Source organism: Scyliorhinus torazame, chromosome 8, assembly GCF_047496885.1.
Source record: "Scyliorhinus torazame isolate Kashiwa2021f chromosome 8, sScyTor2.1, whole genome shotgun sequence".
Lineage (NCBI taxonomy): Eukaryota > Metazoa > Chordata > Chondrichthyes > Carcharhiniformes > Scyliorhinidae > Scyliorhinus > Scyliorhinus torazame.
In genome coordinates, this window is record NC_092714.1 from 56,207,476 (window position 1) to 56,228,580 (window position 21,105).

The following is a 21,105-nucleotide window of genomic DNA, read 5'->3' on the forward strand; positions in this document are numbered from 1 at the left end:
TAGGTGCATCATCAATAAGCAGTGCAGATAGTGCTGGTCAACTGATAATTTTAAGTGATTAGGGAGACCAATTTGGGGACTTAATTATGACCATGTGATAGGATGCACCCTTCAAGCGGTGCCAATTCTGCCTTTGATAATTTTCCATTGTTACACATTAATGCAGTTTTAATCATCAGCTGATCACTGTTAAACTGCTCAGTCCTGTTGAAATAAATGTTTGTAGATAAAGGGTGTTTTGTCATGGCAGACAACATGAATGACTAAAAACTGTTCAACAACTATTCTAGGAATTTTTGAAGAAATATTTTGTTTTCGTGAAACCAATGATTCGAAAACCACAAATGAATTTTCTATAGAAAGAAAGCAAACTTTTATTTTCCTTACCTGCCATTGGTACCTGAAGAAATGTAATTGAATATTGTGAAAGGTCACATTCTCCCAGTCGGCTAAAGGTCATTAACAGCATATTCCCAGGAATAATAACCTCATGATTAGTGGGCAGACCAGTTTGACTGAATCTACAAGTAGAAACAGCTTGTTACCTTTGAGGTAATTTTTCTAAACAGTAACTTAAACTCAGAAAATAAAATAAAAAGTTTTTTGAACATTCCAGACTTTTTAAATTAATGATGTGGGAATAAGTCAGTGAAATTTCCCAGTTGATGGGATTGAAAATCCATAGGCCTATCAGTGTATCATTGGCAGGAGCACTTCAGAAGGGCTGGATTTAGATCCGTTTCTGGATTCCGCAGCATCAGAGCTACAAATAACATCAACTCCAAATGCGGTCTACTCTACATTGGAGACTAAACGCAGACTGGGTGCCCGCTTTGCAGAACACCTTCGGCCGTCTGCAAGCAGAACCCAGACCTTCCTGTCATTTACCATTTCAACTCACCGCCTGCTCTCATGTGCACATGTCCATTCTTGGCCTGTTTCAATGTTCTAGTGAAGCCCAGCGCAAACTGGAGGAAGAGCACCTCATCTTCCGATTAGGCACGTTACAACCTTCCGGATTTAACACTGGTGTCCAAACTTCAGACTGTGAACTCTCTCCTCCACCTTCACATTATCTCCACCGATCGCTGGCCCCCTATCCAGCCCCACCTCTACATACCCCCGATAACAGAATAAATCCGACCCAATTTCCACGTCTATCTAGCTTTGAAAAGAGTCATCCAGACTCAAAACGTTAGCTCGCTTTTCTCTCCACAGATGCTGTCAGACATGCTGTGATTGTCCAGTATTTTCTGTTTTTGTTTCAGATTCCAGGGTGGGACTCAACACTGGAAGTTCCTAGGTCACCAACCATCAAGGAAACAAGTGCAGGGTTCGCTGCAATGTATCAAACTGCTTTTTAAAATGCATTCATGGAATGTGGGTGTTGCTGATTAGGCCAGCATTTATTACCCATCCCTAATTGCCCTTGAGAAGGTGGTGGTGAACTGCCTTCTTGGACTGTTGCAGTCCATGTGGTGTAGATACACCACAGTGCTGTTGGGAAGGCACAGTTCCAGGATTTTGACCCAGTGACAGTGAAGGAACAGCGGTATATTTCCAAGTCAGATGGTTGTATTTCCATGTGTTTACCGCCCTTGTCCTTCTAGGTGGTAGCGGCCATGGGTTTGGAAGGCGCTGCCTAAAGAGCCTTTGTGAGTTTATGCCGTGCATCCTGTAGATGTACACACTGCAGGTGTACCTACACCTCAGGGGTTGCAGCAGTTCAAGGCAGCTCACCACTATCTTCTGGACAACTAGGGGTGGACAACAAATTTTGGCTTAGCCAGCGACGCCCACACCTCGTAAATTCTTTTTAAAAATGACACCACCATTCATTCCTTCACTGTCTCCGGCATCCCTTCCGAACAGCATTGTGGGTGCTGGACACTGCATGGACTACAGCGGCTGAAGAATGCAACTCATCACCCACTCAAGGGCAATTTTAAGGATGCACGCTCACATCCCGTGAACTAATACAAAAATACGCTCCCTCCTAATGTTCCAGTCAGTCACAAATGTTTTATTAGCTGAAGCAGCAGGGGATTTCACTGTGATCCATCACACCCAGCTGTCAAGCAATATCAAATAATCATATGAACTGTTGAAATGTTTCCTTGACTAGAAATACTCACTGAGAGTCAACTACAACTAGGGTCATGGAAAGTTCATAGAGTTCAACTTATTAGTTTGTTTCTCTTTCCTCTGTTGAAATATAGGAAGTGCACTCATAGTGAGCAACTTAAAATGAAACAATGGTGACTGGACTTCAAGTGGGGCAGAAAACTTACAAAAATTCCAGGCTACATTTCAACTCGCATTTCCTAAAGCGAGCATTCTAGTATCTAGCCTGTGGTATTAATTAAGTCTTTTCAGTAAAATGATTCATAATTATTAACCCCCAACAGTTACCTGCTAACAAGGCAATTATATGTTAGTAATCTTTTGTAAACATGTCACAATGAACAAAAATAATTTCTGTTTGATGTTTACATTAATAGTTCTCCACATTTTAATGAATGAGGCAAGCAAATTGACATCATTCCAAGTTCAAAGGCCACAATTCATCTCTGGCGCAGGTAATGTATTACAAGAAGATAAATGTTCCCCCTACATTTACAAAACTGTTAATTAAATGTAAAAGACATTGGACCAACTTTTCACAGAGTTTAGCAAAATGAGAAAAAGAAATGGAAAAATGACAGCGTTCACCGAAAGGTTTACATTTTCTCCAAAATGCGCTGCTTTTTTTTAACTAAGGATAAAATTGATTAATGTTACTGGACCAGAAATTGGTTTATGTTGTCTGGCTGGGACAAACTGGCACATATTGGGCCTCAGACAGCATTTAAATGTGACTGCTTTGCATGCTATATGCATGCTTAGAGTTCCCAGACTGGTGAGTCAACGTTGGATTTTAAGTTTGGTTGGTCCTGGGATGAAGGAAAGTGATCAGGAGAGAGGGTAATTGGGAGGAGATTCTATGATTGTGAAGGAGGAGAATGATTGGGAGAGCACTTGCTTAGCAATAATCTTCTCACTGACGCTCAGTTTGGATTCCGCATGGTCACTTAGCTCCTGATCTCATTGCAGCCTTGGTTCAAACAAGGACAAAAGATCTTAACTCGAGGTGAAGTGAGAGGGATTGCCCCTTAGCATCGAGGCAGCATTTCACCAAGTGTAGCATCGAGGAGCCCTCGCAAAACTGGAGTCAATGGGAATCAGGGGGAAAACTCTCCACTGGTTGGTGTCATACCTAGCACAAAGGAAGATGGTTGTGGTTGTTGGAGGTCAATCATCTTAATTCCAGAATATGACTGCAGGAATTCCTCAGTGTACTGTCCTAGGCCCAACCACCTTCAGCTACTTCATAATGACCTTCCCTCCATCATAAGGTCAGATGTGGGAATGTTTGCTAATGATTTCAGAATGTTCAGCACCATTCGTGATTCCTCAGATTCTGAAGCAGTGCATTCCCAGATGCAGCAAGACCTGGAACTGAAATGGACCAGCCTTATAAATACTGTGGTTACAAAAGCAGGTTAGCGGTTGGAAGTCCTGTGGCAAATAACTCACCTTCAGACTCCCAAAAACCTTTTCACCATCTACAAGCCACAAGTCAGTAGTGTGGTGGAATATTCTCCACTTGCCTGGATGAGTGCAGCTCCAAGAACACTCAAGAAGCTTGACACCATCCAGGACAAAGCAGCCTCCTTGAATGGACCCTATCCACTACCTTCAACATTCAGTTCCTCCACCACTGACGTAGTGTGGCAGTGGTGTGTCCAATCTACAAAATACACTGCAGAAACTCCCCAACTCTCCTTCAACAACATCTTCCAAACCCAAGGGCTCAAACATCTACACAAGGACAGCAGATGCATGGAGACACCAATACCTTATAAGTTCCCCTCCAAATAATATCCTGACTTGGAAATATATAATCTGTTGCTGACGCAGGTTCAAAATCCTGAAAATCCCTTCCTAACAGCACTGTGGATGTATCTGCATCACATGGACTGCAGCTCACCACCACATTCCCAAGGGCAATTAGGGATGGGCAATAAATGCTGGCTGAGCCAGCGACATTCATGTCCCATGAAAGAATAAAAAAATTGAAGCTTTAGCGAAGCCAGGGAAAGCTCTAAAAACACAACCAATTGCACTCATCAATCTGACGTTACCCTTGCAAAACCAACAGCTCACCCTCAACTGCTCTGTGAGTTTCATGGAATTGCTGCGCTTGAGTGTTTACTGACAACTAAGTTAACCACAGAAAGTTAGTGATGCTACTTAAAAGTGTGAGTATGTTCTTAGTGAGGATATCAATGCTTCTGCGATGTCTAACTGTAATCTACTCTCCTGAGCTAGACAGCCGTTTGATCGGCATGGCGGTCAAGAGCTGGATCGGGTTGGCGGGGGTGTGGTGTGGGGGGCAGGCAGGAAAGTGGTGTTATGGCCACACGCAGATCAGCCTTGACCTTACTTAATGGCTTGGTAGACTCGTGGGGTCGAATGGCCTACTCCTACTTCTATTTCTTATAGTCTTATAATTTAAGCCATGGTGTTTATTAAAACAGACAACTGTGATATCTGGGGTAAATATCATAGTCTGTAAAGCAAAGCAAAAGAAATTCAAAACTATTTTCAAACTGATCTATTTCAATGTTTCTCTGAATGACACGTACTTACTAACAATTTGCTTCAAGCCTGGAACCCAAGTATTGTACATTGTCACATTCACGTCAGTGCAGACAGATCCTTCACCTTCAGTAGAAATTATAGTTTTGATGGAGTGATCATTCTTTCCCTGCACCAGCCAATAGTTACTGCTGTTTTTGTTGCAGTTCACTAATCTCAGTGAATTAAATGTCTGTTCTTTGCTCAATAACAGAACTCGGAACACACACTGACCTAAAAAAACACAAACAAATCCAAAGGAATTAGGATACTTTTGTGATTGCCACGAAGAATCCAGCACGAGTTTTAAGGATACAAAGTAATAACATTTATTTACAATAACATACATATATATATATATATATATATAACAGCAGCAACAACTTGCCTTGCTGCACACTCCTTCCTCCCGGTTCCTAAACTGGCCAGGTTTATTTATACTAGGAGTTTACTAATGGTTTCTCCGCCCCCCTCATTGGGGAAGCTCATACTCCCACAGGATTGTGGGATTGTCATTAGTCCCCAGCCAATGGTAAGTAGGCAGGTTATAACAGATACTTGGGTCATTTATTTTGGTATGTGAGTCAACTGGATCTCCCCCGTTGGATACTTTAAATGCCGGACTAAGGAATAACATTTCCCCAGAGCTGCACTATGCACATTAATGTGGTTTCTGATTCCAGCAAAGTTACTGGAGCAGAGCAAGAGCAGGCCTTCAAAAATTCTTGGCCTAAGTTGCTTCACAAAATTGACAAAACTTGTATTTGCATAATGCCTTTAACAAAGACAAAGAAGTTGCTCTGAAGAAGAAAGTAAACTCTGAGTGAGAGTTTTATGAACAAACTCTTTGCCATTAGTAGCTTTGCGTACTAAGTGTGGTGATGTGCATCACTGTTAATACATGTAAGCTAGACAGACACTAGAGGGAGCACCAGAAACATCACACACACACACACTCAACCAATAGATAAGTTAGATAGGAGGTGACCAATGGACATTCACGATACACAAGGAGGTGACACGACCACAGGGGGGCATTACACCAACCTACAAATAAAGGACACCACACACATGATCAGCCCTTTGGGCCAGTGGAGACAGTCAGTGAGGAGAGGCACAGGGTTGATTCAATATTACACCCACCATGTAGAAGACAGCAGATGGTTAGTCAGTTAGGTAGCTATAATAGGATTAGCAGTAGTGTCGAACTCAAGTTATAAAAGTGTACGAAGTGTAAATTAATGAGTTGAAGTTATTTACACGTCTCGACCTTCCTTGGCAAATGCAACACAAGGAAGCCGCTTATTATACAAAGGAAACATAACAAAAGACTTAGTACGCATTGCAATATTTGCATTCAGCACCATTGTGTCCTCACCTTGCTTTCACTGGTGAGACTCAGGAAGCCTGGGAAACTGTGATGCCCCATTAAATTACAAAGTCAGTTGAAATATGTATTTAATTAAGTAACTAACAGGCTAATTGAAAACCCGGTTCTCCTTATGCAAGTAAGCACTCTGGTTAAACGTGGAAGTCAGCGATTTAAAGCCCACTTTCCAACATGTTGATACTTTTTTGGTTTCAATCCCCTCCCCCCATACTTGCACCCAAACAATTCTCTATGTCAAAGTTCTTCCAATAAAGTCTTATGGTACAGTGGAGGCTGTCGTGTTGGGTGTTCCGATACACAAACGAACCAACACGGTTGTAGATGGTACAACTCTGTTTTATTATTCTGTACAATAATAACTATTAACTTCTGGCTGTGGTTCGTACTTCACCAGCTAATCTGTGGACCCAGCCCTAGCACTATCTTAGAGAGGCACTCAGCACATGGTCTATGTCTGAGTGGCACGCTGTGAGCTCTGTGCTCCGAGATATCTCCTGGTAGTATGAGCGGGAACCGTGGTGTTCCCTGTTTTATAGTGCGTGTGCTCTCACTGGTGATTGGCTGCGATGTTGTGTGTGTGTTGATTGGTCCATCTACCTATCCATCAGTGTGTGTGTGATTGCACCATGATATGTTAATATGGATATCATGACAGAGGCCATTAACCCACCATGTCTGTGCTCTTTCTTCTTAGCTCCAATTTTCTGCTTTCCTCACAGAGCTGAAACCTTTTCCTATCCGAGTAAATATTCAATTGTCATTGAACATTATGATTGAATCACCTTCCACTATCTATTTAGACAATGCAGTTTAGATTATCGTAACTCACTGCACAGAAAATTCTAATCTTCCCCAGACTTTTTATTTAACCAGTTACTTTAATTCTATGAAGGAACCTCCAACATAACAATCACTTCACTTCACTTCCCTTCAAAAACAATAATTCAATATGCTTTAAGCCATTTTAAAATGAAACATGTGATATAATGCAAATATTACTTTAAACTAACGTCTTCTGTTACACCCAAATTTACATTCTGATTATTCCTCCTCTAAATACTGGTTTGCTTCCTCTACAATTGGGCTACTTACCAGTTTTCAAGCTTTGAACATATCCTTCTTTAGCAGCTGTAAAAGAACCAAAATAAACTCCGTCAATAAGTTAAAAGATAGGGCACTTTCACTTTGAAACATTGGGCACGATTCAACTAAAAGGGAACAAAGTCCCATAGCGAGCGTGATTAGCCGCGCGTTTCCTGGCGCTCGCAGTGCCAAGAAACACATGGCTATAAAACGGCACCCGCATTAAATAAGGGGCCTAAGCAGGGAACACTCAGCTGAGGCTGCACGTAGCCCCACCCACCTGAACTCCTCAGTGTAGCGAGAGATTGGCGCCCCGATCTCCGAGACCCCCGACACGACCACCAATCCACTATGGGAGGGTCCCCTTGCAGGACACCTCCAGCATCACCAGCACACAAACAATGCCAGCTTGGCACTGCCAACCTGGCACCAGCCCTGACCACAGGCAGTGTAATTTGGGCATCTCGGCTGTACCCAGGTGGCACTGCCAGGGTGCCCATGTGGCACTGCCTCTGATCCCCTAGGAGACCCTCATGTGTGCCATTCCGTCTGGTCTCCTTTTCTGGAGACCACTGCTGAACGGCGCTCACCATGGTCTCCAAGGCAAGAGAGATTGATCCTATGTCTCGGGTACCTCGAGAAACTGTCTCGCTCTAATATGCAGATTTGCTAACATGGGCGGGATTTGCATTGCAACATCTCGCGAGATCGTGTTAGATCTCTCTAGATGTTGCAAGCCGGGTGGATCCCGGGAGCAGGGTCTCCCAGCTTTTATCGACCACGCTGTGCCCCGGTGAGCTGCTTTTCGGGCGCAGCATGGCTGTTGAATCGCACGCATTATCTATATCACCCCTTGTTTCCATCTCTATGATGAGACCAAGAAAAGGATTGTATGGTTAAACAGGTAAATCAATAACAAAATACAAACATGCGTAAATTACAAAAGTTAAGTTAAATAATTTGCCATGATTGTGGCAAATTTACAGTTCAGATAATTTCATACTTTGTGGCTCATTATTACAAAAAATGCTTTAACTGCTGTTGTTTAATTAATGCCCATTCTTACTTTTATCTGTAAAGGATAGCAAACACAAGCTATACTTGGCTAGGATAATGTCTTCTTTTAATTTACAAGACCTTACTTCCCAAGATGGTGAAGATTATTTGTCTTATCTCATTTATCCAGAAAGACCTTACCGTCTTCTTACAGCATCCAAAGGTCTGACTACAAATTTTCCTGAGCAATGCACATTACTACACCTTAAAGGGACATGTAAAGTTATAAACTTTTAGCAGCATTTATTCCTACAGTATAAAGATAAACATTAACAACAAAACCACAACCTTATGGCAAAGTTCACCAGCTTGGTTTAGGTGCTAACTAATCTTCTGTTAACTTAGGCTGGATTTATGCAGTATATAAATTAAGTCCTTACGCTGTAGTGTAATAGAAGATGGTTCCACTTCCATATTTTTTGCCATTCCATCTGTATAAAGTTGTTGTCGTAATGCATTTGACAACATTTCCGCACTTAGTGTATATTTGACCAGAAGATCATGTTCTTCCGGCATTGCAAATTGCAACCAGAAATAGGCAGTCACACTACCATGGCTGTAAATAAAAATACCAATATCATTAAAAAAAAGTTACGTTCCCCTTCATTCATCAAAATATTGCAAGCCTTAAAAATGTAGTTAGTAGTGAAATACGTGACAGACTAATGACTATCAGCATTCCCCTAGCTTACTCAATTTACAACGCAAATACCTCAATCATAGGGACAAGTCTCCATTAGAACCTCTGGTCTGGGATAGTTGATTTCAGCTAGAGCAATAAGAGGGGCTGTCCTTGGTTTAAAAGCGATAATTAACCAGGGTTCCTGCTGAGTGGCACGAAGGCACAGTGGTTAGCACTGCTGCCTCACGACGCTGCGGACCCTAATTCGGCCTCGGTTCACTGTCTGTGAGGCGTTTGCACATTGTCACCCCCACAACCCAAAGATGTGCAAAGTAGGTGGATTGGCCATGCTAAATTCCCCCTTCATTGGAAAACACTTTTTAAAAAACAGGTTTCCTGCTTCAGATTGCCAGCAACAGTTCTAACTGATAGTGCGTACACTTGTACACCAGGTCAGACTCAACTGTGATTCCCCCATCGAAAAATAGTCTGCGGAGACTATCAAATTAAATGAAATGAAATGAAAAGAAAATCGCTTATTGTCACAAGTAGGCTTCAAATGAAGTTACTGTGAAAAGCCCCTAGTCGCCACATTCCGGCGCCTGTTCGGGGAGGCTGGCACGGGAATTGAACCGTGCTGCTGGCTTGCCTTGGTCTGCTTTCAAAGCCAGCTCTTTAGTCCTGTGCTAAACCAGCTAAATAAGCACATAGATAATGGTTACTTGGGAAAGATACTGTCGGGAATTAGCTCAATGGAACTGTGCCCCAGCAATGAACGGCTTAAGAGAAGAAGGAAAGGAGAAAGATTTGTTAACCTTAAGAGCAAGAAAAAGTGGCAAATACATTGGCATGATATTAGAAATGTTAAAATTAGTTTATAACGGTATCATTGACTTAGGAAATAAATGGCCAGGGTGAAGTTAAGACCTTAATGAAGGGAATTGTAGCAAAATTGGCAATTATAAAACAAAAGCTTTAGACAGATTGTTAAACAAAGGGCTAATATTACCTGCATGCTGGAACTAGGGAAAAGAAGTTAATCATTATTAGTTGAAGTCCCACCCTCCAATCCATGGCATGAATACTAGCAAAAACAAGGGGCGGGATTCTCTGATCCTGAGGCTAAGTGTTGGCGCTGTTGGAAACACCGTTGCGTTTCTCGACGGCGTCAACACGGCCCCAGGATCAACAATTCTGGTCCCTACAGGGGGCCAGCAGGGCGCTGGAGCAGTTCACGCTGCTCCAGCTTCTTATCCGGCCGTGGAATGGGCGCCGGGGGATGCGCGCATGCGCAGTGGGTCCGGCGCGAACCCACACATGCGCAGTCCCACCAGCGCGACTTCCGCACATGTGCAGTGTCTCCCTTATCCGCGCCGGTCCCGACGCAGGCATGGAAGAAAGGAGGCCGGGAGACAGAGAGGCCGGCCCGCCGATCAGTGGGTCCTGATCGCAGGCCAGGCCACATTGGAGGTCCCCCCGGGGTCTGACCCCCCCCCCCCCAACACACACACAGGCCGCCCCCGGACCCTTCAACGCCGAGGTCCTGCCGGCTAAGAGCAGGTTAGAACAGCGCCGGCGGGACTCAGGTTTTTTGTTTACGGCCGCTCGGCCCATCCGGGCCAGAGAATCGCGGGGAGGCGGCCGCGTGGAGCGCCCCCCGACCGGCGCCGCGCCAACCACGCTGGCCCCAATCTCTGCTCTACGGAGAATCGCATCCCGGTCTCGGGGCGGCGTGGCGCGATTCACATGCCCCCCCCCCCCCCCCCCCCCCGCCGATTCTCCGACCCGGCGCGGGGTCAGAGACTCCTACCCAAGAAGTCTGGAGTCCTGCCAATTATAAAACTAATATAATCTGGCGGTTATAGTTACATATGCAGATCAAATTGTTTGACATGTGACAGATTTGTTCATCTTGGCTTAGTCACAAATGCCTATTAAGTAGGATTGTTAAAGTAGCTAGTGTAGAAAATGTTCAAGTTATAACATAAAACTTAAACCACAGGGCAGAAAAAATATGAAGAGTAAAGTTGGAAAATGAAGAAAGAAATATGCTAGAAGTAAAACTAGTGAACAATATCATTGCTGTTTATTAGTAGCTTTAAAGGACTAAAAATGATAGTCCCTGAAAACAGGTGCAAGGATCCTGATGCTGGATGCTGCACACTGGCCGGGATTCTCCATTTGGGAGACTAAGGGCACGATTTTCCCAAAAGGGGACAAAGAGCCCTCGCGAGCGCGTTTAGCCATGAGTTTCCCGGCACTCGCAATGCAGGAAGAAGATGAGCGGCTTCCTTCGGGCAGTTAGGGTGAGTCACCACCTCTGTGCCCCAGGCATCGCTCCTGTCCCTCACTCCTCACATCATCCCCTCAATCCCCCTGAGGCCAACCAAAACCCATCTGCCTTACATCCCACCCTCCGCCAAACCCCAGCACCTGTGTTTTCCTCTTTGGCCAGGAGCCTTGCACACACATGCCACCAGCTAAGTGGCATGCATCGTGCACACTACCTAGGTATCAGGTGCAGATGTACACGATGTGCAGCTGGTGTCATCGAATCATAGAGATTTACAGCACAGAAAAGGCTCTTCGGCTAATCACCTCTGTGCCCGTCAAAAACAACCAGCTAACTATTCTAATCCCATTTTACAGCTCTTTACCCATAACCTTGTATACCTTGGCATTGCAAGTGCACATCTAAATATTTCTTGAATGTTATGAGGGTTTCTGCCTCCACTGCCCTTTCAGGCAGCGAGTTCCAAACTTCCACCACCCTCTGACGAAAATGTTTTTCCTCACATCCCCTCTAAACCTCCTGCCTCTTACTTTAAATCTATGACCACTAGTCATTGATCTATTCACCAAGGGGAAAAGTGTCTTCCTGTCTACTCTATCTTTGCCCTCATAATTTTAAGCATCTCAATCATTTCCCCCCCCTCAATCTCCTCTGCTCCACGGAAAACACACCAGTTTATCCAATCTCTCTTCATAGCTAAACCTCTCCAACCCAGGCAACATCCTGGTCAATCTCCTCTGCACTTTTTCCAGTGCTATCACATTCCTCCTATGAAGTGGATTCCAGAACTGCACACATTACTCCAGCCGTGCCTGACACAATATTTTATTCAGTTCTAGCATAACGTCCATGCTCTTAACCTCTATGCTTCGGCTAATGAAGGCAAGTATACCATATGCCTTCTTAACCACCGTATCCACCTGCTCTACTACCTTAAGGGACCAGTGTACATGCACACCAATGTCCTTCTGATCCTCAGTGCTTCCCAGGGTCCTACTTTTCATCATGTATTACCTTGCCTTGTTTGTCCTGCTCAGGTGCATCACCTCACACTTATCCGGATTAAATTTCATTTGCCACTGATCAGCCCATTTGATCAGCCTGTCTATATCCTCCTGTAATCTAAGGTGATCCTCCTCACTATTTACCACCCCACCAATTTTTGGATGATCCGCGAACTTACTGATTAACCCTCCTACATTCATATCTAAATTATTTATATAAACCACAAACAGCAAAGGCCCCAACACTGTCGCCTGCGGGACCTCACTGGGCACGGACTTCCAGTCAAAAAAACACCCTTCGACCATCGCCCTCTGCTTCTTGCTAATCAGCCAATTTTGGATCCAATTTGCCAAATTTACATAGAATTTACAGTGCAGAAGGAGGCCATTCCCCTGGATCCCATGGAATCTTACCTCTGCTATCAGTCTCCCATGTGGAGCCTTGCTGAAGTCTAAGTAGACTACGTCAGATGCATTTCCCTCATCTACACACCTGGTCACCTCTTCAAAAAATTCAATCAAGTTGGTCAGACATGACTTGCCCATTACAAAGCCATGCTGAAGTTCTCAATTAATCCCTGCCTCTCGAAATGCAGATTAATTTTGTTTCTCAAAATTGCTTCCAATAGTTTACCCACCTCTGAAGTTAGACTGACTGGCCTGTAGATTCCTGGTTTATCCCTTCCTCCCCTCTTGAATAATGGTACCACATTTGCTATCCTCCAGTCCTCCGGCACCTCTTCTGTGGCTAGCGAGGAATTGAAAATTATTGCCATTTCCTTTTTTAATAGAATTTACAGTGCAGAAGGAGGCCATTCAGCCCATCGAGTCTGCACTGGCTCTTGGAAAGAGCACCCTACTTAAGCCCATGCCTACACTCTATTCCCGTAACCCAACCTAACCTTTATGGACACTGAGGGCAATTTATCATGGCCAATCCACCTAACCTGCACTCCTTTAACTGTGGGAGGAAACCCATGCAGACATGGGAGAACATGCATATTCCGCACAGACAGTGACCCAAGCCAGGAATCGAACCTGGGACCCTGGAGCTGTGAAGGAACTGTGATAACCACTGTGCTACCATGCTGCCCATTCCTCCCTTGCCTCACTCAGCAGCCTGGGATACATTTCACCTGGCCCTGGAGATTTGTCTACTTTCAAGCCTGCACGACCACTCAGAACCTCATCTCTGTCTGTTAATTTATTTAATTTTATCGCAGTCCTTCTCTCTGATTTCTACGCCCACATTGTCCCTCTCGTGAGTGAACACCAACACAAAGTATTCATTTAGAACCCTACATACAACCTCCGGCTCCAGACATTAATTACCACTCTGGTCCTTAATGGGCCCTACACTTTGCCTAGTTATCCTTTTATCCTGAATGTACTTGTAAAACAACTTAGGATGTTCCTTTATTTTACCTGCCAGTATCCTTTTATGTCCCCTTTTTGCTCTCCTAATTTCCTTTTTAAAATTCACTCTTGCACATTCTATATGCCTCTCGAGCTTCTGCTGTTTTGAGCCTCGATATCTGCCATAAGCCTCCCCTTTTCCTCCTTATCCAATGCTGTATATCCCTCGATATCCAGGGTTCAGTGGATTTATTGGTCCACACTTTTTCTTGATTGGACCATGTTGGCCCTGCACGCTCCCTAGTTCCTTCTTGAATGCGTCCCACTGTCCTATCACAGATTTATCTAAAAGTGTCCCAGTCACTTAGTGCCAGGGGCTTAGACGGGGCAGAGTTTGTAAGGAGCATCCAGGAGGGCTTCTTAAAACAATATGTAAACAGTCCAACTAGGGAAGAGGCGGTACTGGACCTGGTATTGGGGAATGAGCCCGGCCAGGTGGTAGATGTTTCAGTAGGGGAGCATTTCGGTAACAGTGACCACAATTCAGTAAGTTTTAAAGTACTGGTGGACAAGGATAAGAGTGGTCCGAGGATGAATGTGCTAAATTGGGGGAAGGCTAATTATAACAATATTAGGCGGGAACTGAAGAACATAGATTGGGGGCGGATGTTTGAGGGCAAATCAACATCTGACATGTGGGAGGCTTTCAAGTGTCAGTTGATAGGAATACAGGACAGGCATGTTCCTGTGAGGAAGAAAGATAAATACGGCAATTTTCGGGAACCTTGGATGACGAATGATATTGTAGGCCTCGTCAAAAAGAAAAAGGAGGCATTTGTCAGGGCTAAAAGGCTGGGAACAGACGAAGCCTGTGTGGCATATAAGGAAAGTAGGAAGGAACTTAAGCAGGGAGTCAGGAGGGCTAGAAGGGGTCATGAAAAGTCATTGGCAAATAGGGTTAAGGAAAATCCCAAGGCTTTTTACACTTACATAAAAAGCAAGAGGGTAGCCAGGGAAAGGGTTGGCCCACTGAAGGATAGGCAAGGGAATCTATGTGTGGAGCCAGAGGAAATGGGCGAGGTACTAAATGAATACTTTGCATCAGTATTCACCAAAGAGAAGGAATTGGTAGATGTTGAGTCTGGAGAAGGGGGTGTAGATAGCCTGGGTCACATTGTGATCCAAAAAGACGAGGTGTTGGGTGTCTTAAAAAATATTAAGGTAGATAAGTCCCCAGGGCCGGATGGGATCTACCCCAGAATACTGAAGGAGGCTGGAGAGGAAATTGCTGAGGCCTTGACAGAAATCTTTGGATCCTCGCTGTCTTCAGGGGATGTCCCGGAGGACTGGAGAATAGCCAATGTTGTTCCTCTGTTTAAGAAGGGTAGCAAGGATAATCCCGGGAACTACAGGCCGGTGAGCCTTACTTCAGTGGTAGGGAAATTACTGGAGAGAATTCTTCGAGACAGGATCTACTCCCATTTGGAAGCAAATGGACGTATTAGTGAGAGGCAGCACGGTTTTGTGAAGGGGAGGTCGTGTCTCACTAACTTGATAGAGTTTTTCGAGGAGGTCACTAAGATGATTGATGCAGGTAGGGCAGTAGATGTTGTCTATATGGACTTCAGTAAGGCCTTTGACAAGGTCCCTCATGGTAGACTAGTACAAAAGGTGAAGTCACACGGGATCAGGGGTGAACTGGCAAGGTGGATACAGAACTGGCTAGGCCATAGAAGGCAGAGAGTAGCAATGGAGGGATGCTTTTCTAATTGGAGGGCTGTGACCAGTGGTGTTCCACAGGGATCAGTGTTGGGACCTTTGCTGTTTGTAGTATATATAAATGATTTGGAGGAAAATGTAACTGGTCTGATTAGTAAGTTTGCAGACGACACAAAGGTTGGTGGAATTGCGGATAGCGATGAGGACTGTCTGAGGATACAGCAGGATTTAGATTGTCTGGAGACTTGGGCGGAGAGATGGCAGATGGAGTTTAACCTGGACAAATGTGAGGTAATGCATTTTGGAAGGGCTAATGCAGGTAGGGAATATACAGTGAATGGTAGAACCCTCAAGAGTATTGAAAGTCAAAGAGATCTAGGAGTACAGGTCCACAGATCACTGAAAGGGGCTACACAGGTGGAGAAGGTAGTCAAGAAGGCATACGGCATGCTTGCCTTCATTGGCCGGGGCATTGAGTATAAGAATTGGCAAGTCATGTTGCAGCTGTATAGAACCTTAGTTAGGCCACACTTGGAGTATAGTGTTCAATTCTGGTCGCCACACTACCAGAAGGATGTGGAGGCTTTAGAGAGGGTGCAGAAGAGATTTACCAGAATGTTGCCTGGTATGGAGGGCATAAGCTATGAGGAGCGATTGAATAAACTCGGTTTGTTCTCACTGGAACGAAGGAGGTTGAGGGGCGACCTGATAGAGGTATACAAAATTATGAGGGGCATAGACAGAGTGGATAGTCAGAGGCTTTTCCCCAGGGTAGAGGGGTCAATTACTAGGGGGCATAGGTTTAAGGTGAGAGGGGCAAAGTTTAGAGTAGATGTACGAGGCAAGTTTTTTACGCAGAGGGTAGTGGGTGCCTGGAACTCACTACCGGAGGAGGTAGTGGAGGCAGGGACGATAGGGACATTTAAGGGGCATCTTGACAAATATATGAATAGGATGGGAATAGAAGGATACGGACCCAGGAAGGGTAGAAGATTGTAGCTTAGTCGGGCAGTATGGTCGGCACGGGCTTGGAGGGCCGAAGGGCCTGTTCCTGTGCTGTACATTTCTTTGTTCTTTGTTCTTTGTTCCACTCGGACCAAATCATATCTGATCTTATTAAAATTGGCCTTCCCCCAGATTAGAACTTTGATTTCAGACCCAACCTTGTCCCTTTCCGTAACAATCTTGAATCTAACGGAGTTATGATCACTGTCTGCAAAATGCTCCCCACACTGATACTTCAACCACTTGCCCAGCTTCGTTACCTAAAATTAAATCCAGGACCGTCCCCTCTCTTGTTGGACCTTCTACATACTGGCTTAAAAGGTTCTCCTGGATGCATTTTAAGAATTCCGCTCCCTCTAAACCTTTCATACTATGGCTACTCCATATAGTGCCGGGGAAGTTGAAAACCACCACTATCACTACCTTATTACATTTACACTTCTCTGAAAATGGCCTCCATATCTGCTCTTCTGTTAGGAGCCGATAGAACACTGTCAGCAATGTGATTGCTCTTTTTTGGTTTTTAAGTTCTACCCATATAGCTTCAGTTGAAGAGCCTTCTAAGATGTCACCATTCCTTACTGCTGTGTTTGATTTCCTGATTAAAGTTGCAACACCCCCCCTTCTTTTACTTCCTTCCCTATCTCGCCTGAAGATCCCGTATCCTGGAATATTGAGCTGCCAATCCTGCCTCCCCTCTCAACCATGTCTCAGTAAAAGCAATGACATTGGGTAACATGGTAGCACAAGTGGATAGCACTGTGGCTTCACAGCGCCGGGGTCCCAGCTTCGATTCCCTGCTGGGTCACTGTCTTTGCCGAGTCTGCACATTCTCCCCGTGTCTGCGTGGGTTTCCTCTGGGTGCTCCGGTTTCTTCCCACAGTCCAAAGACATGCAGGTTAGGTGGATTGGCCATGATAAAATTGCCCTTCGTGATCAAAAAGGTTAGGAAGGGTTATTGGGTTACAGGGATAAGGTGGAAGTGAGGGCTTAAGTGGGTCGGTTCAGACTCGATGGGCCGAATGGCCTCCTTCTGCACTGTATGTTCTATGACATCATACCCCATGTTTTACTTTGTGCCCTCAATTCATCTGCCTTGTTTGTCAGACTCCTCGCATTAAAATAAATACCATCCAATCTTGCCAAACTCCCTTGCGACTTAACTGGTCTCGACATTCTATGCCCTCCTGATTCATTTGATGTCTATTCTAATTTTGGCTGTTGCATCTATCCCTGCTAAACCTTCTCTCAGGATCCCAACCCACTGCCAAGTTAGCTTAAACCCTCCCTAACATCACTAGCAAACCTCCCTTGTGGTCACACACCAACTGTACATTCAGGATGTGGAAGCCCTTCCTATTGATGAAGGGAACTCCTGATAAGCCGGTGCTCGTCAGGGTCATGTGTGCCATCGATCACCCATGGACCTGGGGCATGCCAGCAATGGTGGCAAATCCTGATGCTTGGGTATCGTGGTGGGGCTGGTCCAGACTGACATTTATATAGTTCGTTGCCCAGATGCATAGGGTATCCGGAAACATCACAGATGTTTGCGAGATCCCAGAGAGGTCACTGCTCAGCCACTGGAAAGACGCAGAGGCATACAGGTTCAGGGCGATCGCCAGTTTGACGGCCACTGGAAACGGGGTCCTCCTCCAAACCTGGGCGGAGCATACTGTGGCCAACCCGCTTAGTAGATTTAAGTGCATGCAAATTACGGTTTTGTAAGAGGAAGGGACTTGGTGGCGCTGGGCGCAAACCTTGATTTTCACATGATGCCCGATTCTCTGCCCGATCGCGATTCGCGTTTCCAACGTCTTGAGGCGGAGAATCCAGCCCACTGTTTCAGAACTGAACCTCACACAGTGCACCGATCCATCAATAGTGACACTCAACTGTGAAGCTTTCCCTCAGTACTGAACCTTCAACACTGTAATGCACACTCAGTGTTGCCCAACTGAGAGTGCAATTATCCCTCGGTACTGCCTCTCTGACAGTGCAGTGCTCCCTCGCTACTGCCCCTTTGATTCAGCAGTGCTTCTTCAGTACTTTCCCTCCAACAATGTAGCACTCCCTCCATACTGACCCTCTGGCACTGCAGTGCTTCCTCAGGACTGACTGTCTAACAGCACAGTACTGTCGTTTGGGTAGTGCAGCGCTCCATCAGGACTTGTTAAATTGAAGACTTGCTGATGTATTTGAGGTGATTTCTGAAGTTAGTGGGGATGTTCTCAATGACATAATCTGCTTCTCCCTCAGATGTGGCGTTGATCCCGAGAAGCCCCTGTGACACCTGACGAGGAACCGCTGAGTGGTGCACCCGCACTCTCTGCACCAAGCACCAGCACAGAAGTAGGCACTTTGGTGGGCTATAGTTTGGAGTACACAGTGGTGAGGGCACATCACACTCATTGCAGGAGCAGGCAGAGGCAGAGAGTGTCCAGGGCTCTGGCAGTTGAAAGACCATGACCATGCTAAGTCCGAGACAGATGACAAGCCTCTGTTGTCATCCATCAGGCGTTAAATGTTGGCTATCCAACAGGAAGACCTGGTGAAGGTCCCTGACTGGCTGCGTGCCGTGGCATCTTTAATGGAGGAGTCCTGGAAAGATCCGGATGCATAAAAGTTGAGGGAAACTGTGACCTTCAGAGCCACTGGTGGCTGGCCCAATCATGTTGGATAATAATGTTACAGTTTCCATAGAGAGGCAGAGCCTCCTGTATCATTGGACCTTGGACATATTGAGGTAGCTAGATTGCTGCCTGTACACTCTTGACAGCAAGATAGTAGCATCGTCTGAGGACCGGCCCTCCTTTCACTCTCCTTCTAGCCCTGCTCACCCTGTACTTATGCCTCTCCTCCCAAAGGTCGCTTCCCTGCGATGCTGCCTGCGGACACCTGGCCTCCTCACCCTTCTGCCCTCATTTACTCCTCAGGGGATGTTTCCCCAGCAGAGCGCACAATCTCCAACTGCTGAAATGCAGATGGTACTGCCCATGCACAGAACAGATTAGTCCTCAGAACAAGGTTACCAATGCAAATACCTCACAAGAAAACAGAGGAAAAGGTCTGAAATTTCACCAGTAACCCTACAGCAAACTTTCACCTGAACACCTAACAATTCACACAGCCAGTGCTCTGGCCTCTTTTATCCGGCCTTTGGATGAGAAAAGTGAAAAAAAGGATGGCCACCTTCCCATGCGTCGACCTAAAATTTGCAGGGGTAATATCAAATCCCAGTCCATTGGTCTTTTAATACCATTAACTGGCGGCTTCATTGGCAGGGGACACAAGCGGGAGTTGGCTGAGTGCCCACCGACTGAAATATCATACAAGTGCGTGATGACACCGGGACACGTGCCTGACATCTTGGGGCACGATTTTACATGGTTCCAGATTGAAGCCACCTGCCCAAGCAATAAAAAAGTCTGGCCCATGTCCCGAATTTTGGTCCGTAGTCTCTGAATCAAAAGAATCATAATGTTATTATAATTGAATGTGAACATGTACATCAAGGCTGGTTAATTCAACCAGGATAAGATGATGACTGAGGAGCAAAGGAGATGACTACTGCCGGTGACTCACCATAGCCACTCCCAGAGAGTTTGCTGGCGAAAGGTCTGGCTGCCCAACACTACAATAGCCATGGACACAATTTTACTGACAAGTCCTGCCTTACTCACATTGGCCAGTTAAAAATATTACAATTGTGTGTTTCATGAAGCTTTAGACCGGGTGCGACATAAGCTTATAATTGTCATCCAGATATGGAGAAAGCTAACACCCTAGTGAACAAACAGAATGAACTGCTGATGATAATGATCAGCACACAGACTTTGATCTGCACTATTTTCTTGACTCTGGCAATATATTTTTAGACGAGTGTGTAACGGTTGCAGACAGTTTTTTGCCGCTGATACAGTGGCCTAGACTTTCTGTCCTTGGCACAGTTTATCCCAAATGTCAACTGGCAAATTTAATCAAATTCATTGGCCCAATCCTCACACTGAACTCTCCACACGGGTGTCCCGCCCTACCAGCAACCCTTGTGTGATGACTCCTCAAATAGAAGTGATGGGGCATGAGACAATAGTGAGGATGATGGCCCTCTCTGCTGTTCCACACCACAGCTCCCAATAGGTCAATGTTCTGCCAGAAATTCCAGCAAATTTCAACCCACAGTTTACTGAGACTGGATGTGCGAACCCTATGTTCAGTATAGTGGCAAGTATCTTTTTCCCGGTGGCACAGCTGCCCATTTAGTTTCCTGTTACCTTCGCCCAGTTTAGGCAGTTTTCCACTGTAATGGTCACATAGTTGTGCCAGGGGTCGTAGATATGATTCATGTCATCTTGGTGGGTGTAAATGACCAGAATACAACATGTTGCAAAGAATTTAATGCAGGACAGACACCGATTGGGATTACACCACAGTAGCCAACATTATGGTCATTTACATATCAGAACTGAGCCATCAGATTTGTTGTCCGTGTTTTTTGGGATGGGGAGCCTCCATATCCACTAATTACCTGCCAATGAATTTATGGCTGCTTCCATAGATGCAGCTGTTAGAGTCCCAGTAGGTCATCAAAAAACATCTCTTTGCACAGCCTAACCTAACAAGCAACACCTTTGTGGATTCTCTTTCCTTTCTTCCCAGGGAAACAAATTACAAGGGAAGGAATAATGATTAACTTGAGCCTGCATTGTTCCACTGCATTGACCTGTGACATTCAAATCAGCTGTTACCACAGCAGATTTTCCAGCAATTCTAAATGTCCATTTCACATTGATGTATTTAAGAAATAAAAGTCTGCACCTCCAAACATCAGGAAGTGCCATTCAGGATATCCCCATCCCCAATTGTGTAATTGAATGAGGCCCCCACCTGCTGGAAG

The 21,105-nt window shown here is 45.2% G+C and overlaps 1 protein-coding gene across 1 annotated transcript in view; it reads right to left on the reverse strand.

The window, feature by feature from the left end:
• LOC140427855 (suppressor of tumorigenicity 14 protein homolog) overlaps positions 1-21,105 on the reverse strand; it is a 95,216-nt gene that overhangs the window by 48,760 nt on the left and 25,351 nt on the right. The window contains exons 5-8 of the mRNA XM_072513647.1: positions 8,590-8,765; positions 7,163-7,198; positions 4,689-4,914; positions 388-521 (exon numbers count right to left, since the gene is read on the reverse strand). Of these exons, the coding sequence (XP_072369748.1) occupies positions 388-521; positions 4,689-4,914; positions 7,163-7,198; positions 8,590-8,765 (572 nt within the window). The remainder of the gene's footprint in view (positions 1-387; positions 522-4,688; positions 4,915-7,162; positions 7,199-8,589; positions 8,766-21,105) is intronic.